The sequence below is a fragment of the Syngnathus scovelli genome, chromosome 20, assembly GCF_024217435.2.
Source record: "Syngnathus scovelli strain Florida chromosome 20, RoL_Ssco_1.2, whole genome shotgun sequence".
NCBI lineage: Eukaryota > Metazoa > Chordata > Actinopteri > Syngnathiformes > Syngnathidae > Syngnathus > Syngnathus scovelli.
Window position 1 is genome coordinate 9,889,889 of NC_090866.1, and position 26,737 is coordinate 9,916,625.

The window sequence follows — 26,737 nt, forward strand, 5'->3', positions numbered from 1 at the left end:
ACCGTGTGGCGTGGAAGTAGTAGAGCTCCTGATATGGATCTAAGGCAGCCAATTATTTATTTATATACCTTTATTACAGTTAAAAAAAATTTAAAGCTGCATTTCGTTTTTTTTCACGAGTCATACGTTTCATGTATTGATCAAGAGTAATAATTGGCTGTTCCCTTTGTATTAAAATCCTTTATTTGTATTTGGTCAGTACATGAAAAGGACTGAAGTCAGAATATGAACATCTCATAGAAACTACTCACAGAAGAATTTGAACATGTTTTTTTTTAAATGAAATTTTAAAATTGAAATAAAAAAATATGAACACAGGTCAATAGCTAAGTGAGATGTTTATGCCACAATTCTTGAACTTGACAAGTTAAAACAGTGGATGTGAATGGCCAACTCAAATCAACAGCAGACTGAAACATACTAGTGTTGTTTTTTTGTTTTAAATCAAACATCCGCTCAATTGCGTCTAACATTAACCATCTCCCATGTTCCCAAATGTGTTTCACGAGAAGCAAAAAGGGGAAGGGCAGGAAAACAAAGTGCCTGACAGCAACGCTGTATTACACACTATGCATTTGTCATCTTGTTCTGTATAAAAAAAAAAAAAAAGGACCATACGTTTTTTTTTTAATCAGGGGTACATTACAAAATGGCACCGTCGCTTGCGGTGGAGTCCAGGCCGTTTTGAGCGTGCCGTGAAGTCCTGGTGCCCTTGCTGACTTGAGCAGCAGCCTTGTCCTCGTGGAGATCGGTGGTGGAGTCCGTGTCGTTCGAGTGCTGAGTCAATGAGGTCTCGCTGCCCGTCGGAGAGTCCACGCTCTCGTAGCCTGCGCTCAAAGCGGCCGGCGCCCCACTGCGGGCGCCGCCATGACTCCCCGACACCTCCTCCGAGTGGTTGGACAGTTTGGTCTCCGCTTCACCGGGGCTGGACGCCATGGGAGACATGGCGAAGTCTTCATCAGTGCTGCTGACCTCCCGGTAAAGGGCAGGGGCGGCGGCGCCTTTCTGGGAAGCGGCCGCCTTGCTGGGCCCGTTGGACACCCGCCCGAAGTCTTTGCCGGCAGGGTCCAAGGAGGCGCCCTGCTCCATGGGGACGGCCGGCTCGGCGGTCGCTGACGTCCTGCTGGGCCCTGCGCAGACTCCCTGAGGAGGCTGAGTGAGCTGCTGCCGGGTGTCCTTGAGCTGCTGCTGCAGCACCAAGATGGTGCTCTGCATGCCCTCCACCTCCTCATCCAGCTGGATGATGAAGTCATTAAGCTCTAAGGGGGAGCAACCAGCATCACAGGTTCAGATTCTTTTCAACACATACGGCAGCTGATTCGAAAACAATTGTCTGGTTCTTACCATCTTGGCTGCTCTTCAGCTCCTCACTGTACTTCTTCTGCAGTGCCAGCTCAGCCTCCAGCTGGGCGATGCGCCCCTGCGACTGCTGTTTTCCCAGCTCCTGGTTTTCCTGGATCAGCATCCGACACTTGGCCATCAGCTTCTTCCCCGTCTGGCTGCAAGGGAAACAAGGCTGACATCACATGATGAACCAGGAGACAAAAACATGGCGAGGCAGAGGCATCCCAGAGACGGCGGCGCCGTCCGTCCCTTGCGTGCATTCTAAAACTACAATCAAATGTCATCCACATCGAAAACCGCAGCGAGAAATTGCTCAGTTGGAAAAACACCACTGGACTAAAATGAAATCGATGTATTTAAAAGACTCTTCTGCGTTACCAGAAACAAGCTTGTATGAAATGTGATGAAATGGGAGTCACCTCAATACATTATTCAACCTAAGCATGTTGCAGTCCCGCCCTGTCAAACTGTCCACATATTGCAGAAATACCATAAAGCAATTAAGTAAAATAAAACTCAATGTCTTGCTGAGCGGCGGCGGGGGCTTTGTAAGGTCATGAATTTTGAACACAGAACAGCACAAAACAGTCAAAGAGCCAACAATGCCAAAATACAAGCGGCCGGTACATTGTCATCAACTTCAACAACATTTTTGCATTGACAGCTCGCAAAGGGAACGCGCCGTGCGCCTCGAGCGGCGCGTTTCCCAAACGCTGGGGGGCGGCGAAACGCGGCGCTCGACGGACGGCGAAGGAGACCGATGAGAGGAAAACAAGGCACAAAATAAACAAACACAAAACATGGAAACACGCTACCATGAGCGGGAGAGGGGTGGGCGGGGAAAGGTGGCGTGCACCCAAAAGTACATTGCGGGTCGTGGCTCCGCCCACAGTTCTAGTCTTACTTTTTAAAACGCTGCCACTGCGACTGGGTGGTGTCTAGACTGTCCCACAAGTCAGGTACGTGTGGCCCGTTCCACCGTTTAGACGAGTACGACAATTGTCTTTAGAGGCTTCCAATTGCGCTTTTTCGGCTAGCCGCCCCCTATTTTAGCTGTCAACTGTCTGCTTCGAGCGGAGGAGGCAGGTGGGGTGTGGTGGGGGCGGCGGCATATCCGTGCGGTAAAGGGACAGTCTTCAGGAACAGTCCGGACTCCTTTGATGGCGGTGGGTGGGGGGGATACAAGTGTCATCTGACCATACTGTCTCTCTTTTCTTTTTTTAAATAAAATTAATGACGTGCGGCTGCCGCAGCGCAGATCAAAAACAGTTTTTTTTTTTTGTAGTTTGAATGCTTTTAGTCAGTTTTCCCCCACCATAGTTCCTGCAGTGAGAGTGAGGTTGGTGGGGGCGTGCAGAAGTCTTGACTTCTATTGGGGAGGTGGTGGTTGCAGCGGGTGGTGTTATTTTGATTGTCGTTACCTATCAGGTGTAAATTTCCAGGCACTCAGTTCATTTTGGGCCTGCTCCAGTTTGTCTTTAGTCTGTTCCAGTTCGGCCTTCATTTTGAGGAAAAACAAGTTGATGGCCGGGTCCACCATGGACGAGCGCAGTTGGGCCGCGCTGGGCTGCTGGGCTTGCTTCAGGTACTGGATGTGCGTCTACGAGGAGGGAACAACAAAACAGCTTTATGAGTAGACGTCAGTAAGTAGAACAGAAAGCAAACTTCAAAAGCATTCTTGCCTTTAAGGTTTATCAGTGATGTTTGTTAGTCCAAAAATCTGGAGCATGACCAAGACTTGGTTAATAAATCTAATGCATTACAATGACAATGTCAATAAGCATGCTTTGATTGACAGCACCCAAGATAAGCACAATTAGCATCTTCTAAGGTTTTCAAGTCTATTTGTAATGCAAATTATTAGCCCACTGCCATTGATAGGAGCAGAAAAATTTACATACTGTGCACTCCTGCTCCTTGGTGGCAAGCCGCATGACCAGGATGTTCTCCCTACGGGCAGAGTCCTGCTGCTGCTGCTTGAGCTTCTCCTCAGATTCCTTCAGGCCTGGTACGTCATTGGCTGCCGGTCCCAGTGAAGAAAGTAAAGGCATCAAGAAACTAAGTCTCAACCAATTCACGCATGATTGCCATCAGGAGTCACACACGTGTGTGTGTGTGAGTATGCTTACTTACAACAAAGCTCTGCATATTTGGACTCCAGGACCTGCACGTACGTCTCGTGTTGTTTCCACCTAACAATACGAGAAGATATGCAACAATGAGCTGCTTGTACCAAAAGGAGCCAAAACTGTACTCTGTGTGTGTATATATACCGTGTGCACAGCTCCTCTCGGGTCAAGGTCTTCATGTCAGATTCACTGAGGCGAACCTGGGTGATAAGACAACAAAGACGAGTCAATATTAGATTTATAACTTAATGTAGTAGTTGACTTATATAAAAGAAGATAAGCTCACCTTTTTGGGCAAAGGCTCCTCGTTGGTCATTGTGAACTCTACGGGGGGGGGGGGCACATAGTAAAGTAACTGCTTTAAAAACATTAAGACATCGTTACAATCTAAGAAATGTTTATTTCAAATGTGTTGTTTTGAAGCAAGACGGTAAAGGGGAAGATGAAGCTGCCCGCTAGTAAAGAGAGTCCGTAGCCTCGCGAGTGTGGTGGCTAGCAGTTAGCACGAGAGCCACAACAAGCTAACGTTAACGCTCGCCCGCTAAAACTGCACACGGCATCGCCCCCCGCTACTCCAACGTACGCATTATGTCCCCCCGCGACGCGTGGCTTCGATAATTCCCCGAGGAAACAAAGCAATAACACACCAATCTCGCCTGTGTTTCGGGCACCTTGTTATCACAAAATGGCGGTGAAGGAAACGACTCCCTCCCTTTCGCTCCTTTTCCTCAAACTAGCGGACTGTCGAGCTGCACGAAACGGGGCCTTCAAATGCCACTTACCAGCTCCCCCCACCTCCCGTTTGCGGCGGTGGTTTCCGGGCGTTTCGGCTGGAAAGATTCCTTCACGGCGGGTTGTCGAAAACGAGTGGAGATTTAGGCGAGGAGCTCCGTCATGTTGTTGATCGAGGGGGAGGACAGAAGCGGAATGGAACGAACGAGCAGGCGGGCTGGTGGATGGCGACGAGCTCTTGCCGAGTCACACAAAGAGTACAGGAGGGGGGGAGACAGAGATGTGAAAAAAGAACACGACCTATCACTCTCCACACGTTTAGGGACACCAAATGGAAGTTTCACGGGACAAGTATTAATCCTAATTGCTAATGATGCGCCAAAATCCAGATTTTATTTTCTCATTTATTATTTGCCACAAACCTTCTTCTGCAGTCCTTGGTCGACTAATCCAAGGTTAAAGTGTTTATTCAGCCTGGTCCCCACTCCATAAATTGAGGAAAAATAACTATTACACCATTAACGCTCACATTCTCCAATTATTTAACATTTAATTTAAAAGCTTTCGAATTCTGCCTCAACTCTTAATTATTCACACGCAATTTCTAGATAGAGGTTTTTATTGTCCGGTTGGTTGTGTTTTGAAGAACAGACATCTTCCTAGTATACATACGATCTTTGGAGTTCTGTCGTCATCGCAGTTTTTATGATTATATCCTTTTAAGTGTATAAAATATTTGCAAATATTTTATAAATACTAAGAATATTTTTTAAATCTACATTGTTCAATACTGCTCATTGAATTGGGTGTAAACTTAAACTATAAATAAAAACTTCACGCCTATATTTTACGACAAATACACAGCACGACAAATGTTGCACGTATATAATAAAATAATAATACATATAATACATTTAAAACGTAATCGGAAATTTAAAAATCCTCACAATACTTGAAATTTATATCAATGTGGCTAATCATTTCAAAGAACACCCCCGCTTGATGACAATGGTACGGTCCCACGCCGCTGTCAAATTGAACTTGCGCATTTGAGTTCAAGGGCAGTCACTGAAAGAACCCAGTTAAGTAAGCAGCCTCTGTTCTGCTAACATCTTCGCGAACATGCTCTGCAGAGTTGCTCAGATACGCAGGTAAAGCGAAAATAATTTCCCAGCCATATATGTGCACTTGGTGTCCAGTGTCCGTGAATTAGCCAGGACGCGACACTGCTGTGCTGCTTATGCAAAGCTAACACATGCTAACACACTGAAGCTGCCTGGCTACAGGCTAAGTTAGTTTGTTGCGCACTCATTTTTGAAAGACGCACTTTGAAGTAATTCCCTTCAAATGTGTTCAGGCATGTGTACTATTAAGGATAATGTAATGCCAATTCCTTTCAAATCAAACCCGGTAACTTGGAATTAAGTCACTTTTAAGTTACCATGAGTCACATAAAGCTCAAAAGCAAATGATTGACCAAATAATGTTATTTGGTGAGTGTGCAGGACTGTATTCTTTGAGCCAATACATGCTTTAGTAAAAAAAAATCTGCATCACTTTACCTGTCTCAGGTGTGCTGCAAGTTTGGGTCAAGCCGTCCAGCAGGTGCACAGACAGAAGCACACGCTTCCTGACCTGACATACGATTATGGCGCCCTGGAGCCTCACATCAACGCCGAGATCATGCAGCTGCACCACAGCAAGCACCACGCCACATATGTTAACAACCTCAACGTGGCCGAGGAGAAATATAAGGAGGCGCTCGCAAAAGGTAGTGAATGTCCTTGGCTAGTTAAGTACAAGTTGTGACTCCCCTTTGGTCGTTGTTTGTTTTAGGAGACGTGACGACACAGGTTGCCCTTCAGCCTGCTCTCAAATTCAATGGAGGAGGTCACATCAACCACACCATCTTCTGGACTAACCTCTCCCCCAATGGTGGGGGTGAGCCACAAGGTAACATGAGCCAATTAGCTTCCTATTGCTGGGTAAAATCTGGTGGGAGAAAAAATGCAAAGCTTAGAAATACATTTTCGGCATTGTTCTGTCAGGGGACCTCATGGCAGCCATCCAGCGGGACTTTGGCTCCTTCCAGAGCATGAAGGAGAGGATGTCTGCTGCCACGGTGGCAGTTCAAGGCTCAGGCTGGGGTTGGCTGGGCTACGACAAGCAGGCGGCACGACTTAGTATCGTCGCTTGCGCCAACCAGGATCCCCTGCAAGGAACCACAGGTCAGCAGCATCTATTTTCCCCTCATCTTATCAGATCCTTCTTTCATAAACTCCGTGTGACCCTCACCAGGCCTCATCCCGCTCCTGGGCATCGACGTCTGGGAGCACGCCTACTACCTGCAATACAAAAACGTCCGACCTGACTACGTTAAGGCCATCTGGAATGTCATCAACTGGGAGAACGTGAGCGAGCGGCTGCAGACTGCCAAAAAATAGACTCCAAATAAAGTCATTGCAGATCATTTGTATCATTTTGTATCATGAGCACCCAGTACCTACTTTATTAAAGATGCAGGTTCTCTTCCTGTCTATTAAACGCACAAAAAGTGACTGTTAAATAGTTAACATCTTACCTGGAGGAGGAGCAATCATATATTGGAATCTGTTGCAGTCAAACCAGATCATGTAATCAGTGTTGTTTCTTTGGATGTGTAATAAAAAGCTGACTTGAATTGTATGCATGTGATTTTTTTAATTTTATTTATATCAACAAAAAAAATATACATCTCCAGGTCTTAAGTTAAACTCACAGCCAACTGCATGAGGCAATAAAATATTCAAATTGTCCATTTGTGATATTTATAGAGTGGAAAAAAAAATCTTTAACAAATAGCAACCGCCTCCAAAGCATTTTTTTTCTTTCTATCACTTGCACTTGTATAAGGAGCAAGGCAAGAAAGCAGATAGGTGCCAAAAACAAAAGTTATATGGCAAATATAATTATACCAATAATTTAATTTTTATAGCAAGAATAAAGTTGGAATAATCTGCTATTATTAAATGCAAGAACGCACTTATTTTCCCTCTATTATTCTGACAGTATAAATAAAACATCTGATTTGATGCTCAGCTTATTGCATAGCTTTTTTTTCTGTTACAAATCCAGCATTCAGTTTTTAAAAAGCAGCATGTGAGACAGTAAAATCTTAAATAGGTCAAATTAAAGTTCCGACAGTATCAAATGCTGGAGTGTACATTCAGCGTTGCCGTCAAAACACACAGGCAACCAAAAATAAACATTCCAGTTGGAACATCCTCTTTCGTTTTGGTCATCAGTCCCTCCGTCACGTCACATGATAAACGTTGTGCATTTCTAAAGCGCTTTTTGTTCCCTTGTGTCAAAGAACACTTGATTATTGTGATTGTATCAACACAATTAGCTGCGATCACAATTTCATTAACCGACATTTGTTGTTGCTCTCAGACAACAAAGTGCTTTGTCCTCAGTAAGGCAGGAAGACTAACCGTTATTGGGGCCACCGTCAAAAGAAAAATATTTTGATACAAGAATAATTTCGGTCAAGAATAAAATGGGAATAAACTGCCAAATTCTAGTCAAGGAAGTAAAAAAAACAACAACCTCATAGCGATTTGGACTTTGGCCTGCAAGGCTGTAAAGTGTCGCAACAGTACTTACAGTCCGGAAGTTTGGGCCTGAGCTTGACCTTGAGGGTGGTGGCTGGCGGGCTGGGGCGGCACCTCGCACTCATTGGTGTCCCTCTCGTGCCCGCGTGCGTACATGAGGACCAACGTGACGGTGGCGAAAGTGGCGGCGTTGACAGGGAAGGCGCGGAGCAGCGTGGACGTGAGCCCCCGCGTGAACACCATGTACCCCTCCTTGCGCACGCTCTGCCGCACGCAATCGGCGATACCGGCGTAGCGGTTGACCCCGCCCACGCCGTCCGCCTGCAGCCGCGACTTGATCACATCCACCGGGTAGGTGGAGAGCCACGAGGCGATGCCCGCCATGCCGCCGGCGAACAGCAGCTTGGGGATCATGTAGCGGTCTTCGGGCTCGCACCCGAGCTGCCGCGTCAGCACGTCGTACGTCAAGAAGTAGAAGCCAAAAGCGGGCGTCTCGCGGATAAAGGTGGTCACCATGCCCCGGTTGATCCCCCACACACCTTCGCGGCGATAAATCCGTACCAGGCAGTCCACGGAGTTCTTGTACACCTTCCGGGTGGACTTCTTCTCGCCCGACCCTTGCATCTGCATGCGCGTCTTGGCCAGCTCCATCGGGCAGCAGATGACGCACTGAATGGCGCCCGCTGCCGCGCCAGCCAAAAACTGGTTAGTGGGCGTGTCCTGGCCCAGCACGCGCATGGCCTGGCCCTGCACGCCGAACACAATGGCGTTGATGAAGGTCAGGCCCATCATCGGGGAGCCGATGCCTTTGTACAAACCAAACGCCTGCGAGAGGGACAGAGAAGACGTTTCGATCACTTGCGGTATCGGTACTTGGTATCAGCGACTACTCAAGAGTTGAATACTCGTACTTGCTAACAATTAGCGCTCACTGTTGTCTTACTGTGAAATGGAAATTATGCCTATACAAACATACCGACTCCTGGCGGATGATCGACTGGAAACAGTGAAAGGTGCCGCGGTATAGAGGCTTTTTAACATTCTGGACTTGGAGTCTGACCTGGAGGAAAAACACACAACGGCTCGAATTTAATATTACTTCTGTCAGTTTGAATGTATTTTTATTGTTTCGTGAGTAAATAGGTATAAAGGTTCTTTCCTACCTTCACTGTGTCAAATGGGTGACCGACTAAAACTCCAGCAGCACCTGAGGACAAACCACAAAAATAAATATGAAATTATCATTTTTCTCGAGACAAGTTGAAGCTTTAATGATTAACGTCTTTCATAATGTGACTCCGAGGCAGAGGGCAGACGAATCAAAGCCGACAGTTGTAAACAAATGTCGAAAGCTAATCCGACATAAGCACCTGTTTGATCACATGACCCATTTGTAAAGAGGGTGGCCATCAGCTGATTGCCAGGAAAAGAACACAAACATGTGTGTGTTTGACACAAATGACACGAGTCATTGACCTCATGTCAACTACTAGTGTGAAATAGAGACAAGAGGCAGACCAAAAAAAAAGTGAAAGTGGAGGTGAAGTGTAAATAAAAAAATATCTAACAAAAATATACAAATGATGTAAAAAAGGGGAAATTATTGTAACTGGATGTGATATTAAAAATCTATGATGTCGATTTAGGGCAGTCTTCTTATCAAATAAAAATATGTCATGTAATATTCAGACTTCACAATTTTTACACAAAACTTACTTTTCTCTCATATTACAAATTTCCCGTTTGGATCAACTTTACAAAATTCTTATTGCATTTATATTTCCTATGATCTCGCATTGGAAACGACAAAACCAAAGTAAACAAAGCAATATTAGCTTCAAAGCTGTTTGTTTATCAATATTTAATTGGGACTGCGTAAACACAGGATGATTATTTCATTTTTAAACCAGTCCCTTCACAAACACCAGAGAGGTTCAATTGGAAGTCATTTCAAGGATATTCAGGGTTCTCTGACCATTCACAAATCAGGACGCGGTTCCTCTTTAAAAATGCATTTAGTTGTAATCTGAACGCGGACTTGCATCACTTTGGTAAAACGGGAGGGGGGGGAGATGAGCCGCACTCACCACCAATGCAGCCAGCCACGAAGTCCATCACCGCTCGAGTCACCTGCTAGCCGATGTGTAATTCCACCTCCACGGGGAAACACGTTAATCTAGATTATTTTCCACACCCAGTTAAACGACTTCCTACACGCCCACGCGCATGATGATAACCCCTGTGACGGCCTATTTATATGGCAAGTGGAGCGACGTTTATCTAGCGCTGGGGGATCCTCTTTCTTTCTTGGCTCTGTTACTTTAGAATGCTAATTTGTAATTTTGTGTTTATTTATAATACCACGACCGCGTGACCTCTTCGTCCTCCCAGAAGCGCGCTTGACAGCTCGTGTGTCCGAGGCTTCATAGAGGTTGCCTTGGAGCGGTGAGCGTCACAGGAAGTTAATTTGCGAGGGGGAGGAGTTTGCCACCTTTCTGACTAATCAGAGGCCGCGAACGAAGCCGACACCTTGCTAGTATCAATGTTTACAATTTGGGATTGGCTAACATTTGGAGAGGGCGTTCCACAGGTTTGAATTACGTCAATTTGGGGTTTTTTGACCAATCAAATGGCTGGAACGAAGCCGACACCTGCGTTGATACTTCTAGGAAATTGGTTAACAACGGGAAATATTTTTTTCGAGAAATTATATCAAAGTCCACACACAAATATTTGTAAACCACTAAAGTTTCTTGTTTTAATACAAGTGACAGATTTGCGACATATCCGGAATATCAAGGTTTTTCTGACCAATCAAACGCCGCCATTCGGTTTGTGTACATTTTTCTAGCCTGCCATTGGCCAACAGGGGAGAGGGGGGTGGATCTTAATCAACGTCACAAGCTATGTAAAGTTGAGGTTTTTTGGGCCAAATGTGACGTTAAATGGATCAAGGATAATGAATTACTTAAGCAAAATGTCTCCAAAAGAAATTCTTTATCAGTAAAGCACTTTTAAACGATTACTTTTTTATCTAGTCCTTCAACTAAACCCGGAAATTGTAGTGACGTATGATTCACCGCTTCCCGAGACCCCGCCCCGTGATATTACATTACAGTCATTCTGCAAGGTTACGTGAACGCAGAGTGAGATCGCAACGCTGGAAACAAGAATGGCGGCACACCCATGAACGTATTGACGGCGGGTTGTGTTGACATGCTGACAGGATGCACATCGCCGATTTCGTGTGCGGCTCTTTGGCAGGTAACAGTTTACACATGCCGGCGGCCACTGTCTATGACGTTATCTGTCTGTGTTTACATAATCGACATTGCACACAGCGATCGTCGTTATCAACTAACACACAGGCAATAAAAAAATTACTAGTAGCTTATTTTTGTTAGGGTACTTATCTTTTAATATTCCATACTGAACGAACCAGGCAAGCCGGTTTGTACGTAGTAAACTGACCCCCAGGGCTTCCGTAATATTTTACGTTGAGTCAACTACATATTTTTATGAAAGTCAATTTTTGCTGTGCACTGTTTTGGTCAGCTTTTGTAACAATTATCTTACAGCATAGGTTGCTAAATTCTGTAGTTGACTATTATTTATAGTTTCACACTAAATAAAATAAAAAAATCCTTTACATAAGATAAAACACATGTCAATTTGCTTGGAGCACGAAGTGAAAGGTCAAGGTCTGTCAAATTGGAAGTTCTGCGTGTGTGTGATGCTCTTATTCTTTGCTCAGGGGCCTGTGGCATGACTGTGGGATACCCGCTGGACACCGTCAAGGTGCACATTTTATTTCCTTTAACTTGCAAATATTTAAAATTAAATGTAAAAATCATTTGATTCAATTCCCCAGGTCAGGATCCAAACTCAAAGACAGTTTACGGGAATATGGCAGTGTATCGCCACCACGTTTTCCAAAGAAGGGGTGAGAATATACGCACATTGCCACTTCTTTAGGTACACAACACAAGCATTCATTTGTCAACATTTCGAAGCCTTACCATTTCGAAGCAGATGGATGAGTATCCTGTCATGATCCCATGTTCCAGAGTCACCCACAATAAGTAAAATATCTGCAAAAGAGAAAGAGAAGATGCTTTAAACACAATAATATTTTTTGTGACATCATCAGGTGCACGGCTTCTTCAAAGGCATGTCCCTGCCGATGGCGACCATCTCCGTCACGTCCTCGGTGGCGTTCGGGACCTACAGGAATTGTCTGCAGTGTTTGAAGCAGGCGCGAGGCACCACCCACAGCCCCAACACAAAGCCGGAGATTTTCCTTTCAGGGATGGTGGGCGGCATAACGCAGGTATGAGACTCGACAGTCATGAGGCTCCAGAAAATAGATGGATGACATTTCCTTTCTTCGCCAAGATGTTGCTGGTAGCGCCCGGTGACATTGTCAAAGTGCGCCTCCAGTGTCAGACGGAGTCAATGCGGCGAGGGACCAAGCCCAAGTATCGTGGACCGGTCCACTGTATGCTGAGCATCCTCAAGGCGGAGGGTCCGCGGGGGTTGTACCGGGGGGCCATGCCACTGGCATTGAGGGACGGCCCCGGGTTCGCCATGTACTTTCTGACCTACAACACCATTTGTGAATGGCTGACGGAAAGCGGGAGGGAGAAGCCAGGTGGAGTGTAACACTTAGAGAGAATCCAAAATCAGATTTTTGTGTAAAAACGTCTTCTCTTGCAGCGTGGAGCGCAGTGATGTTGGCCGGGGGCTTTGCGGGAACGGTGGCGTGGTCCATCAGCACGCCCATGGATGTGATTAAGGCTCGGCTGCAGGCGGACGGCGCACGGGAGACGCGGCGCTACAGGGGCTTCGTGCACTGCATCGCCGAGACCGTACGCACCGAGGGAGTGGGCGTTTTCTTCCGGAGTCTGGGCATCAACTGCCTGCGCGCTTTCCCCGTCAACCTGGTGGTGTTTTTCACCTACGAGCTTTTCATGAGCTTCTTGCAGGCCAAGCCGGACAGCACTGACACACCTCGGGTGGGCTTGGAATGACTCCATAATTCTTTGGGACCTGCCAATCAAACACAACTATATTGTATACCTCTGAAAGTGGCAAGAAGTATTTTCCAAGATAAATCAAACCGACTAAATTTGTTTGCTGAACATTATGCGGTAACAAGGTAGCCTTTTGTGGCCTCTAGGTGGTGCTATCGGTCTGCCAATTGTGGCTTTCGCCCGGAAAGAACTGACTGGGGAAAAACAAGCTGCAACACGCACATTAAAATGCATATGTAATTGTATTTATTGGTGAATGGGAGTATTTTTGCGCCTTTAATCAAAAAATCTCATGGTATTTGGTAATGTTGTTTTATATCAAAGCAGCGTTTCCTAGACTTAAAAAAGTTCATTCAAAATATTTATTCATTGGCGTTTCTTGGGGATTTTACGCCCTCTTGTGGCGGTCTTTGGAACTGTTTTTACTCTTGTGATTGTGGTCCAGGCAGGATGGATCATTTTGAAGGTCAAGTTATTCAATTTTTAAAGTGTCATCCATGTGGTGGTTATGATTAAAAAATTTTTGTATTTGCACGTTTCAGTATTAAATACGACCTTACATTTTACGGGGATGACCGCTCCAATGACAATTAGAACGTTCCAGTCCAAACGGCATTTGGCGACAAAATATAGCACACGGTAAACGAGTTCCTTGCTCAGTATTAACGATCTTGCGTTAAGTACTGTCACGTGATTTAAATTACAGCATACACATAACAAGGTTTAATTCATATTATTCCAGGTATGCACAAATCAAGGCCTCACTCCTAAAAAAAAAAATCTGATTGTGTGAAAAACCAATCACATGGTTTGGTCACAACTATGCTAATGATGTAATAAAAATTACACCGGTGGCATTTTTATGAGTGGGTATGTGAGATCATTATCATTCCGACCAGCATGCTGACATCACGTCTTCACATTAAAGCCGTGCAGAGAGCGCCAGCTGTGGAGGAAAAAAAGAAAAAAAAAAGTAATATAAGGTGCTGATAACAACCGCGCCTGACAACCATGTGAACAAGTCTTTTCCGCATCACGCCGATTGCCGTCTGGGCTATTTTGGGACGTCTGCGCTCTCACGCCGGTGACGTGTGCTGCTGGGTAAAAACTCGCAGCGGCTCAGGCGGGCCCCGGACCCCGACAGAAGCCTCACATGACATCTCGGAGGAAGCTTCGAAAGCAGATGTGAAGGATATCATTTTGTAAAGCACGTGATTACTCAGGGGGGCGAGGTAATTAACAAAAAGAAGTATCTTCTAGACAAAGCCTGGTTTTAATATTCACTCCACAAAAGATTGTACACCGTTCCCCTTAGAAATCTAAAGTCATCATGAGATGCACTTGAGATCCCGTAAGTCAACATCAAGCAGGATTCAGAAAAGACAAGAGAAGATCTTTGCAAGGAACGACATTAATGAGCGGCTGTATGTGCGTTTTACGGATGTGGAAAAAAGCCTTTGACACCCTACGGAGGATCCTTCCCACATATGGAATACCAAATGAGTTTGTACTCTTCAGCGAGTGCTTTAATGTCCTCGGCAATGCAGAGCAGAAAAGGGCAAGCGCACATTTCAAGGGAAAACCAGTACGGGACTGGAATGTCGATGACGACGATGTTCTTTCACATCTTCGATAGATGTAGACAAGAATCAAAGGAGAAGCAATGCGTAGGACCGCACTGCGTGTTCACAAGGGCTAATTAGAAAACGAAAAAAACTTCAACAAAAGTCGTGTTGTCGCTTGAGCTTAATTAAGGTCATCTTAAAGTACATCCCAGCACTTGATATGTTGGGTAATGCAAACTGGTTAAGTAGTGCTTAAAAGGTGACCATGTACATTCTTTGTCCCAATTCTAGATTAAGGATTTATGGTCAAACATGTAGAGTCTGAGCTGCCTATGCCGGATGACCTTTAACCTTTGCTGCTAACGGTGTGTGTTTCCAAACATGAGTTACATGAACGTCAGTTACATGATTTACACAAATTGGGACAACAGGAAAGAGTTTCAGTGAAACAGGAAGTCAGCCATTTTGATTGGAAGAAGCCATTTTGGGCTTGGAAAAAAAAGCGGAACAGGGAGACGGCCATTTTGGCGGTGGAAAAACTCATATCCTGAAAAATAGGAACTAGATTTTATCCAATCTATTTTAACTTGACAAAGAGTATTCAAAACAAACCGAGTAAAAAGTAGAGTGGGAGGACATTTGGGCTTCCTTACAAAAGAAGCCTTGTGTCCTTTGTCAAGCGTAGCCTCAAACCACCGTTTGACGGCGACCCCCTCTTGACATCAAAATAATAGTCGGGACCCAATTAATTGCGTAACCTATCAGATCATGGAGCGGTGTTTTCGTCCCGGCTACGACGCTCAATTACGCACGGCCGCTATTTTTTCATGAATGTAGCCAACCCATCATTCCCATGGACGGTGGACGCTGTCCATCATAGCCGTGTTTGTCCAACAAGAACAGCCTACTTTATAATTGAGAGTGGAAAAAAGGCCAACTTTTTTAGCCCACAACAAACAAACAATGCACTTTCTCATGGCTTGTGAAGCATTGAATTAGACATATGGCGGATGTCGGATAGAATAATGGCCGACATTCCTCCGTGGGGCGCTTGCATAATTGCGCCCGTCGGACCTTTGCTCTCGTCGGCGTCTTTGCTGCTCCAAACTAATGACGATGTCCGACGTAAAACCATAAAGATAATTTACCAAATGTGGAAATCAGCTCTTTCGAAACTTTGGACAAGTTCAATGACCACTAACTCTTTCATCAGTATTGACTTTGGTTTTGAGTTACGTGCTAACATCGTTAGCATACAGTAAAGTTCATATCAGGACGCAGGAGCCCCCCCGCTTCCCCTCGCCCGCTTATTAGTTATCGTGGCAAAGGGTAAACAGGTCACCCGAGCGGACGTTCCAGCTTGTACAAAAGGCTGCACACAGCAGGCGTAGCATCAGAGTTGGTATTCGCTGGATATCACCAAACATTTGTAAACGTTCCAAATTAAAAAAATATGCCCTACTTAAAGTCCTTTGTGGCCCAAAGCGTCCCAACTGTCGCTCGAGTTCGGTACGAAGCAACCCCCCACCTTCTCGCGAATGTCTTTGTGGGGTCATGAGAACATACGGGCCTTATGAAGCCTAATTGTAATCGGCATCCTTCTGGCGCAACCGCACACCGAAGAACGACACTGACTTTGACCAAATCGTTCGGGCTTTTTTTGCTTGACGCTGTTGCAAAGTGTTAATTAGAGTCAGTAACTGGAACGATTTTAGCTCAATGATAATCCCAACACGAGCCGATTACTTTCATTTTTGATCTGCAAGCAGAAACGTGCTTCTTATGCGTCTAACAAGGTCCCGGGATCCAAATATTTGATTTTCAGCCATTACGCCTGAGGAAATTAATACCAGGAGATTATTTGGTATTACTGTTAATCCTCCTCGTTATAGAAGAAAAACATGTCGTAACTTCTCCTTTTATTTTTAACTTTTTTTTTATTTTAACTTATATTAACTTAGACATAATTTTTAACGAGCTTGAAAAAACAGAATAGAGAAGCTCCCCGAAGCAAGACAATGTTGACGCACTACTTTAAACACGACAGGTTATTAAAAGTGGCGATAACGTGGTTTTTCGCATTTGCATCTTAAATATGAATAAGATATGACATAAGCAAACACTTTTTTACGTTTTACGTGTGACAAACTCATTTGCAGCCAACTTTACTTTCAATTTTGAGCAGAGAATTTTAGTTATTAAACAATATATATATGTATTTCTACTGGAGCGTGGATGAACTTGCCACTCCTCACCAACAGAGGGCAACCTCGCACCAGAAAGTTGTCAAGCTAGCCATCGACAGTAATTCTTTGACTAATATCTTTTACAGGGTAAGGAAGCAGGGAATCAAATTTGACTGACTTGAGTTCAAATAAATGTCACAAAGCTCAATTTAAGGCAAGAAGAGATAAGTTAGGGAAGCAAAATGCATGGTACTAAAATAATTTCAGTTAAATTCAACATAAAATAAAATTGCATCATCAGTTAAAAACATGTACTTTTCAAGATATTATTTATTTCTAATGAATTACATACAATTATTTATTTTTTTAAAGACTCTTATTTAACACGCCTATTATTACAGATTCTCAGGGTCACGTCAGGCGAGTTGGTCGCCCCCCTGTGTGGACGACATCCTGCTAAAGACCTCAAAGGCTGGGGTCGTGTCCTCAAAAGCTTTGGCTCAGGGACAGTCTCCCGATTCCAAAAACAAAAAACACAACCCCGTAAAAAAAAAAAATCTTTGGCGCCTGAATGGATGCCATGTGATGGTGCCGGACAGGACATGGGGGAAGTCAATTATGGCGGCCGAATGTGCAATCTTTGATCAAGCGTTGAGTAATTCGAGAAACGAATTCCACGACAAAGCGAACAAATGGCTCGCATAACTTCAGCGCTTATGCCAAACCAAACAGCACGTCAGTGAGTTATGTGTTTGGTGCACCAAGAAGGCGGAGAAAGAGGGGAGGCGAGGTGAGCCGAGGACAGGATATGAAAAGGAGAGAGTGCACTAAAGGACAGGACTATGGCAAGACAAAGAAAGCTAGAAGTCTGAAGAGCAAAAGAAAAACCTCCAAGAGGAAGGAAGGGCACGTTTGCTCCGTGGCCGAGGTCCAAGTAGCTGAATAGTATTTTTTAGGCCGGCGAAACGGCGCAGTCAAAAGTTTATTTTCTCTCTAAACGTCAATACAGATAATTGATAAAATAATAATTTTATTTTGCCTTTATTTGTTTAATCCACATGACATCTACTGTAATATGTTCATTATTATTATTATTATTAACGTGAGTCGATTAATCGGCAACGAATCGATTATCAAATTAATCAATAAATTCAACCTCTAAAGGGTAAATGACGATTATTTTTTTGCAGATTTTTTTACAGACCTGCTACTGAATCATAATCGATTTATGGTTTGAGCAATTTGAACTATGTTGATGTTATTGTGCAGATGCTGTGCATATATGACCGAACGATATCTTTCGCTTTCACCACGGGAACTGAGCAGTCAATCGTTGGAGCGACGCACGATCCCTGAGCCAAGAGAGAATTTGTGGAAAGGTCTCAAGGGGTAAGCACAGGAAGAATCAGAAAAAGCTGATCGAGATCCAATGGGCATGTGTCAGCACATCGGTTTCCAATCGACAACTTGGACGACGATTTTACGGCTGAATCGTTTGTCCAAACTAGCTGGTACACAAAACAACGGGTTGAAGTGGCGCAACAAGCGGAAACACGTCTTTTGCTTCCGAAAACTAGGACACGGCGAGCAGAAGTGTGCGTTCATCGTATGAGTCACGCTTTGAAAACACCTGCTGCTCACAGCTGGAAAAGAACTACACGTCCATGAATCACACAGGTGGAGGACATAAATTCATACCTGACTCGCTGTTATCCGAAACCACACAACCCAACCTTAAAATTCCTGGAAAGTCTAAACAAAGCTTATGCACATTTCAAATACCACAAAAAGGAACCCAGTCCCCCGTTTTTTTTCTTCACATGCCTCCACTTACGGGGTAGATAACGCTTGCGTAACGTCAACTCGCAAACAAAATGTACTGGCCGGATTCAGTGATGCATGGGGAGCAAAAGGTCACATGCACAAAAGCGATCTCCAAAAGCAAAATAATGACGGCGGTCCTGTCGCAACAGCTGCAATGTGGGGAAGGGGGAAAAAAACAAAAAAAAGCACCGACACAAATAACACGGTGAGGTAAGGCTTCATCGAGTGCACCCTGCAAAACTAAAAGTCCCCAACACACACAAAGACTCAAGTCAACAAGCTGCAAGTCTATCGATTCTTCAAGGCTATCTTCTTGATGTTTTGAACTTAGCACACAAAACAACATCCAGCACTTCACTTTCTGTTTGACAAGATGACGTCGCAGGGTGCGTTTCGAGGAACACCGAGTGAGCAAAGCGCTACGACAACAAAGTGGCGGGTCACATCACGCACGCACCACTTAAGCAAGTCCGGGATTTCTTAAACCAACTGCGTGTGTGTCCTTGCATGATCCCGGCATGCCAGAAGAACACGTACTTGTAATCACTCAACAGGCTCATAAAAACACGAATGACTTCCGCTGAACTGAACGCAAACAAATTTTTTTTTTTCTCGTCGCCGCGAATGACAACCTGCAATTTGTGTTGCCAGATTGAAATGGACAAGTCAAGACTGAGATGCGGTGCATTAAGGTAAACTGGGAAATTTCCAAACTAACAAAGCAAAGATCTGAAATGTCGTTTCATCCGAGGTCAGGCCCCGGGTAGATTTGAATCCACTGCCACGTGGTTCCCTTTAAACTAATGATTGACTTTCAAGTCGTTTATTAACTTCATAAACTTCAACAATAGGCTGCCGTATGGACGCTGTGTCCTGTATTTATCGCTCCACTAAAGTTAAGAAGACATAATAACGCAATAAAATGATTCGGGGCTACTTCAAAGTAAGTCTTGTGATAGATATAAACCGTCCACTTTATTAGGTACACCCGTAGCGTCTTCCGAAATATCGAAGCAAAAAACAACGATGTTATGCCTGTTGCTCCGTCACAGGGATTCACTCCAAAATGTCAACGGTCTGAGTGTGCGTCAGCCAAGCTGGAACTTTCCTTGCGATAACATCTCGGATTGCGCACGGCTCTCCCCTCGCATCCCAAATCCGCCCCGGTGCATCCCTGTCAGGTGCTGCTGTGAGAGTCATAAACACTCCCGTGTTACTCGACATCCTCTGTTTGAACCCTCTCGTGAGGTGGCCTTCGTTCCCAAAAAAAAAACTACAAAGAGAATACGTGAGTGAGACCCAAAGCAAGATTCACGGTTAAGAGAATTGGGACATTTCCAAATTCCCACGAGGGAAAACGAACTGGAACGTCACCTGAGGTCAAACCCTGACGCCACTCAACAAACGCCGCTAACGAAGCGAGCCCCAAATCGATTAGAGGAACACGCAGCCAAGAGGACGGGGTGTGGGGGGGGTCGCGCGATTCGAGGTGATGCATACCCATACGGGAGTGCGTGATGGTTGCCTAGCAACTACAAACCCACTCAAACGTTGCCTGGCGAGCAGACGGGCCATGAATAGGCACAAGTTGCAGACTTGACTCACCCGGGTATCATCGCAGTAGAACTCGATGACATCCAAAACACACACGTTATGTGCGTGTGTGTACACGCCGCCTTCAACACATGTAGTAGTTCTTGACAATCCAGTCTAATGGTTTGAGCCGGGCCGCTGTCACACTGTGCTTTGCTGCAGGCTCTTTCCAGCCTGCTTTTACTATTCTGGGATGTCCTCACATGAACCCATGCAGGTCTCCTGCCAGCATCTAATGAAAGAAAGCTTCCAACAGTTTTATCTTGGGGGGGAAAATAAAAAATTAAGCCGACTGTTCGTTCACAAAGATCCGCTCGTCCAATTGACTCGTGAGGGAAATAAAAGTGACGACGCGGCAGCAAACGGGAGGTTTATGGAAAAACGATAAATTTTTACAAGGAAATTTTTTTGGGTTTCAATCAAAAATGATTTACTACTTACTCACAAAGGGAATATATTGACTATGTGAGACATATAAAAGACTCAACATGTTATATATATTTGATTTGTGAGTGCATTTAAATGTCTACGAGTGCATGTGTGTGTGTGCTCGGGCCTCAAGCAAACATAATGTGCTTGGGAAACTTATTCATAAGGCGACTATTCTTAAAAAAAAAAAAAAAAGCAACATTCCTCACGTCCCCAAGAAAGAGTGTCCTGCAGGTGGCGCTATACAAGAAAGCTTCCATTTTCATCTGGTAAACAGTTTGCTGCTCTCTTGGCCGAGGTCAACAATTGAAAACACGTTAATTGTCGCTATTACCCAATAATGAAAAACATGAAAACAATGGGAGATATCCTTTTTGGTATTTCGTTGAAAAGATCTTATGTTTTTTTTTCCGCCGACTTTGTATATGATTGAGTGGCTGTATCAAACATACACGTGGGCAATTGTGCTCATTTTTACGCCCGGGCGGCATTCCTTGACAAGCGTTTCATCGAAAACACACTCTGCTTCCATCTGCTCGGCGGAGGAGGCGAACGATGACGCATATGCCTCACATGTGGCTGGCGAAGGAGGGAACGAGCAAGGAAAGGAGTGGGAGAGGAGACCATGATGATGAGCGTGATGATGTCACCAAAAAAAAGGAGGGGAGGGCCGGGGTGAGTGGGTTTTAATGGGGTCTGGCCAGGCAAGGCTAAGAACGTATCGGAACTATACGTTACATGGCATTGTTAATATTTCAATATGTTTTAATAATGCAATATTACAAAAAACAGCAGCTAATATACGGAATTGAATATTCTGGTAAACAAAAAAAAATAGAATCAATGTATTTGATTTAATCTAAAAATATAATCTAGCCTCATATAGTTAATGAGAATTTTTTTGCACAGTTGTTTACAAATAATTAAATTGTCCAGCTAAAAATATCAAATATAGTAATTTTTTGTTTCATTTCATTGGGAATCAATTGAATATGACTAAATAAATCTAGTACATTTCTTTTCTATTTGAATTTCATTTGCAAGTCAAGCTGGCAATGACCCTTTTTCCCCGATTAAATGTCTTAAAAATAAAACAAAATGGAAACAAGATGTTTGAGCACACTTGCTGTTTCTTAATGAGAGCTCCAAACAGTGAATGAATCGCCCACACGATGTCATCTTGCTTGCACTAACTCACCCACCTTCACTTGTGTGTATGGGTCCAGCGCCGTCTAGCGTTGACAAACGTCCCTACACTTGCTTCAGGAGCTCCCAGCTGGTGTTGACGTCAAAGTTTGTTTTTTTTTCCTTCTTCACCATCCACTGGGGAAAGAGAACAGAATGTAATGAATATGCATTTAAAAGGGTGTGTTATTAAGGTGATTACAATATGCGTAAGAGCGCGCGCGCGGGCGCGTATGTGTGCGCAAACTAGTGCAAACGAGGTGAGAGGAGGTAATCCCCCACCATGTGAGTGGGCGGAGATGACTTAAACGGTGAAGGCCATATAAAAGGAGAGCGCGCGCACGTCGGGAGAGTTCCGTTCCAAATGTGTGGAGGCGACTGACGGCCGCCTTGGATCTTGGATCCGTCTAGTCCGTTCCTCGTCGCGCACCATGCACGACTCCGGCGGGGTGCAACTGGCGCGAGCTCTGAGGCACGCCGCCCTCTTTCTGCTGCTGGTGCCTCGCTTTCTAGCCGCGGCCGTGACACTGTGGCTCTTGGACTTCTTGTGCATTCGCCGCAAGGTGCTACTCCAGATGGGCGCACGGCCGCACAGCGCCGACGACCCGCCGTTGTGCGTGTCCGACTCCAACCGCATGTTCACGCTGGAGTCGCTGCGAGCCGTGTGGTACGGCCAAAAGCTGGACCTGCTCAAGTCGGCGCGGCTGGGACGCGCGGCGCCCAACACGGAGGTGGTGTTGGTGCCCGAGCGGCGCCCGGTGCGCATCCTGGACTGCGTGCGCGGCACTCGGCCGCTGGTGCTTAACTTCGGCAGCTGCTCCTGACCGCCCTTCATGACGCGCCTGGCCGCCTTCCAGCGCGTCGTCAGCCAATACGGCGACATCGCCGATTTCGTGGTGGTCTACATTGAGGAGGCGCACCCGGCTGACGGCTGGGTGAGCTCGGACGCCCCCTACCAGATCCTCAAACACCGCTGCCTAGAGGACCGGCTGAGCGCCGCGCGCCTGATGCTGGCACGGGTGCCCGGCAGCAGCGTGGTGGTGGACAACATGGACAACTCATCCAACGCCGCCTACGGAGCCTACTTCGAGAGACTCTACATCGTGCGTGACCAGAGGGTGGTCTACCAGGGTGGCCGGGGCCCGGAGGGCTACCGGATCTCGGAGCTCAGGAAGTGGCTGGAACAGTACCGGAGGGACATGAGTGCGTGTCCGGTGCTGCAAGCCTAACCCAGGAGCAGCCTTGTTTATGTTCTTTTCTTTTTTTAAAACTTTTTGTTTGCCTGCACACACACACGGAGTGTTTTCATATACGTCTCGATGTGTGTGATTACTCCTTGAAATCAGGGGTTCTCAAACATTCTGGGTGCGGGGGACCCCTCCCCAATAAACTGCCATGCGTATCCCTCAAGGAACACCATTACAACTGCTGCAATTTTGAAAAGATGGACCAACCCATCATTTGGGCCAAGTTGACCCAACTAACGTGCATTTAAAAAAATACAACTGCTTTCATACAATTATTCAAAGAAAACAGATTATCGTGACAGGACCAGTCTGCATAAATGGTATTTTTCAAAGTAGTCTAAAAATGATCCCAAAGTCACATATAAAAAAAATGAATTTCCCAGTACAATATTTTTATGCAACCCTAATACCCCTTTTATTCCCTGAAGGAAAACTTTACGAGCTAAGAAAATAGAACTGTTGTTGAATTAAAAAAAAAAAAAAGCTTTTTTGTTCTACAAATAAATGACATTCTTGTGGAATACGCAAATTTCCAAAGAAGACAAGTTCTGTTCTCCAGAAAAGTCCGGTTTCAAGTCTTACGTCACTATCAAAACACTTAATTAGCCCCAAGCCTGGGAAGGGAGTAATGGGTTTACTATGTTTTTGTTTTTTTTATACTATCACTAGTTGTTTGATACAATTTTGTTTTCTTTGATTCCAACTTATTTTGCAGTCCCTCCAAGCTACAGCTGGCAAACCACCAGAGGGTCCAGGAACCCCAGTTTGAGAACCTATAAAACGCCTATTATCGATTGGTTGGGTTCCAGGTGGCACGCTGGGGTGTCTGCGTGAAGTTCAGTTCTTCAACGGCCCAGCCACAGAACCGACACTGATGTTTGTGACACCCCAGTGGGCAGGCGGGTGTGCGGCTGCCCCCGTGGGCACCGGGGGATGACGATGGTGCAATATGACGTGATGTCACGCCGATGTGTAATTAACCTATTTTTTTGTATAAAATAAATAAATGACAATATCATTTTCCTGACTACCTCATTCATGATACCTAATTGAAGGCGCCTGCATTAAAACATGGATGACCGATCGTGTAAGATATTTGTTGAACATTTCCAAGATGCAAACAAAATGCAATGCACACCGCGGATCATGTGACACATGCACGGACGGGAGGGTTAGTGATTACCGAGCTCTGATTCACCCTGGTCCCGAGAGGTTCACTTTTCTCGCCTCCATCCTGGATAATTCTCAGATGCCCTGTTGTCACTTGTCTTGTCGGGGCTGAGCAAGGAACAAACACAAAAAAAAAAAAAAACAGCAGACACAAAAATCAAACGATTGGTAAAATCTGGCTGACCAAAGCGCAAACAGATTTGATAAGCGAGATTGTTTACGGTTATATTTAAAGCGCCGCTAATTTATATCGACTCAGTTTTGCTTCAATGCTGTGAAGTGAAAAGTAGACTCAATCGGTTTCGGGTAAAAAAAAAAAAAAATGCTTGGTAAGTCAATTCATGTTTGTGTTCATAGAATGTAAATAAATGCACAATTCCAGACGCTAGCAGTTCAATGCACACAATTCAAAGTCTATTTTTAAAGATCACTATTTCGGGTTGACCTTTGAGGTGTTGAGGGGCGCTCCGCTCAGTAACCTGTTGTAAGTTCACCCTGAGTGTGTTTGGACTTGTTTATAAAAAAAAAAATTGTTCCATAAATCCATAAACATGGGTGGAAAATTAACAAAATGGAGGGTAAACAAAAGACTGAAGGTTGCTGTTTAATTAGCTTTCGGGCAACTGCACAAAGAGAGGAAAAAAAAAAAAACATTGTGTCACATTGATGGGAGAGTGTAATTTTGCATGAATAGTTCACATGCTCGTTTAAAAATATATAAACAATGTTGCGTGTGTTTCACATGATTAGTGTGTCCACTGGAAATAAGATAAGATAAATGTTTGGACACACGCGACGACTTTCACAAGATAGCCAAAGAAGAATCTTGTGTGTTTGCAAAACAACAAAATATATTTGTGTTAGCATATTCTTCAAAATTCATTTTGATTGAATTTGCGCCGCTATTATTTCAACCCAAGCGGCTAAAAGTGGAGCAGAAAAGTTTGCGCAATGCAACGATTTTATTTCCGGATTTAAAAACCCAAATGTGCCTCGGGTCAGGATGACCCATGACCGCTTCTGTTGTATGAAATGAACAAATGTAACCTGAGGGGGGGGGTTAATTCATAATAAATGGGAAAGAGTGCTGTGCGTGTGCACATAATGCATACAATGATAAAGTGAGTCATAGAAACATCACATTAAAAAAATAAAAATAAAAAAATAAAAAAGGGGCTCAGATGCTGCCGTGACAATTCTCCACAGCGGCAAATTACGAGTTTACGACCTCTTGACTCCAAACTTCAAACACTACCAAAATAAAGCGAAAACTGGATGAAACATTCACGGCTCTATGCACGGGCGTGAGAAAAGGAGGTGCAAATTGCACGGATCACCTCAGCGTGGCATCTGTGTCCCGGTTGCCATGGCGACCTGGTTGCCATGAGATCCATTTTATCTGGAGAGTTGTGTCAGCTGCTGGTGCAGATGTCACCGGGCACGGCTTCTCAATAACAACACTGTGGAAAGCAAACAGTGGACACATTAGATGGACAAAAGAAAAAATTAAGCATTTAGGGTACCACCTTTTTGTTTTTTTTCTGGAGAGCCAAGTGGCACTTATGAATGGAACCAGATGACTCAGGTTGGCTGCATCCTCCTCCACATGACGCAAGTCTGAGCTCGGTTGTGCATCCACTCACTTTCCACTTTGCATTTTTTCCATTTAAAAAAAAAAAAAAAAAAAAAAAAGGTGAAGCAAAAAAAATCTCATTAGAAACATTGTTCAAGTTGATCTGACTATTTCCAGGCCCCACAAAGACTTTTTGCTACTTTTTGGAATGTCCAAGGCAGGCAGACAGCAACGTTGATTAACGACACCAGAGCCGAGTCGTCCAACGACTTCTTTAGAACGTAAAACTACTACAAAGAAATATTGTCGGATGAGTGATTATAATTGGAAGTTATCCGTGCGAGAGGTCCTGCTAAGAGCTTCCGTCTTTGGCCAGCGTGTCGACATTTTCCCCTCTTCTAAACATTATTTGGAGACTTCTTTCTCCAAACTCCGGTGGTTTTTTAAGCCACGTTCTCAATCATAAATGACTTGCATCCCCACTTGGTGGCGGATAAAAGACGTTTAACCGTATTTTTTTTCCCGGCGTTGTCGATGGAGTGTGTTTTCGGATTGCCATGTGCTCTACAGACTGTTAAAATATGAAAATTTGGAGGTATGCAAGAGTGGTTAACCTCCCAAGTGAAAGCAGAGAAGAAAAAAAAAATAATAATAATAATCAATACGATGCCAGAGTTGCATTAACACGGCTTGACCTCAAAGTTGGCCGCTGTTCTCCAATTAGAGAAAGGCGCTCCTGTTTTTGTGCTGACCACGTGGAGGCTAAGAGTGTGACCTTTTATAGACACCACTCGGGATAAATGAGTCGCATTCCAGCTCTATTTTGGTTTGTTTTTGTGTCGATACACTCGACTCGCTTATTTTCGCACAGTAAGAAAGGACACAAAACGCTATTGTGTATCGACTAAAGGGATTTACATATTTGTAAAGCCTCCTTTTATGTTGAGTCAAGTTGTCTTGTGTTCATATTGTTGAGATAGAAATATTTATTGCCGCTTAAGAGATTGCTTGAGGAAGAGAAATGTCAAATATGCTCATTGCTGATATATTGGGTCGCACACAAAAACACAAACACGAGATTCAGTTATTTTGGATGAATTTCAATCTTTGTTATTCCGTGGTTTAAATTAAACT

General features: G+C 44.6%; 5 protein-coding genes across 6 annotated transcripts; 3 read left to right on the forward strand and 2 right to left on the reverse strand.

The window, feature by feature from the left end:
• Positions 1-165: 165 nt before the first annotated feature.
• Positions 166-4,472, reverse strand: wtap (WT1 associated protein). Its single transcript, XM_049757480.2, has 8 exons — positions 4,256-4,472; positions 3,760-3,797; positions 3,618-3,673; positions 3,478-3,536; positions 3,246-3,364; positions 2,766-2,944; positions 1,345-1,499; positions 166-1,259 (listed from the first exon to the last, which is right to left on the reverse strand). Exons 2-8 carry the CDS (start codon positions 3,787-3,789, stop codon positions 643-645), a joined length of 1,215 nt encoding a protein of 404 aa, XP_049613437.1. The 5' UTR covers positions 3,790-3,797; positions 4,256-4,472; the 3' UTR covers positions 166-642.
• Positions 4,473-5,200: 728 nt separating this feature from the next.
• Positions 5,201-6,890, forward strand: sod2 (superoxide dismutase 2, mitochondrial). The gene is made up of 5 exons (XM_049757503.2): positions 5,201-5,356; positions 5,777-5,976; positions 6,042-6,158; positions 6,254-6,433; positions 6,504-6,890. The coding sequence occupies exons 1-5, from the start codon at positions 5,328-5,330 to the stop codon at positions 6,647-6,649; spliced, it is 672 nt and encodes a 223-aa protein (XP_049613460.1). The 5' UTR covers positions 5,201-5,327; the 3' UTR covers positions 6,650-6,890.
• Positions 6,881-11,953, reverse strand: LOC125990371 (mitochondrial basic amino acids transporter). 2 transcript variants are annotated; one of them, XM_049757492.2, is made up of 4 exons: positions 11,818-11,953; positions 8,962-9,005; positions 8,775-8,858; positions 6,881-8,623 (listed from the first exon to the last, which is right to left on the reverse strand). In XM_049757492.2, exon 4 carries the CDS (start codon positions 8,588-8,590, stop codon positions 7,847-7,849), a length of 744 nt encoding a protein of 247 aa, XP_049613449.1. In that variant the 5' UTR covers positions 8,591-8,623; positions 8,775-8,858; positions 8,962-9,005; positions 11,818-11,953; the 3' UTR covers positions 6,881-7,846. The 2 variants fall into 2 exon arrangements, with proteins under 2 accessions (XP_049613449.1, XP_049613448.1); XM_049757491.2 differs by lacking the exon at positions 11,818-11,953 and adding an exon at positions 9,886-10,477.
• Positions 10,878-13,325, forward strand: slc25a47a (solute carrier family 25 member 47a). Its single transcript, XM_049757495.2, has 6 exons — positions 10,878-11,062; positions 11,553-11,596; positions 11,670-11,741; positions 11,949-12,128; positions 12,194-12,449; positions 12,515-13,325. The coding sequence occupies exons 1-6, from the start codon at positions 11,026-11,028 to the stop codon at positions 12,826-12,828; spliced, it is 903 nt and encodes a 300-aa protein (XP_049613452.1). The 5' UTR covers positions 10,878-11,025; the 3' UTR covers positions 12,829-13,325.
• An 8,719-nt stretch (positions 13,326-22,044) lies between these two features.
• LOC125990375 (thyroxine 5-deiodinase-like) lies at positions 22,045-23,878 on the forward strand. The gene has a single exon (XM_049757500.1). It carries the CDS (start codon positions 22,045-22,047, stop codon positions 22,840-22,842), a length of 798 nt encoding a protein of 265 aa, XP_049613457.1. The 3' UTR covers positions 22,843-23,878.
• Positions 23,879-26,737: the final 2,859 nt, after the last annotated feature.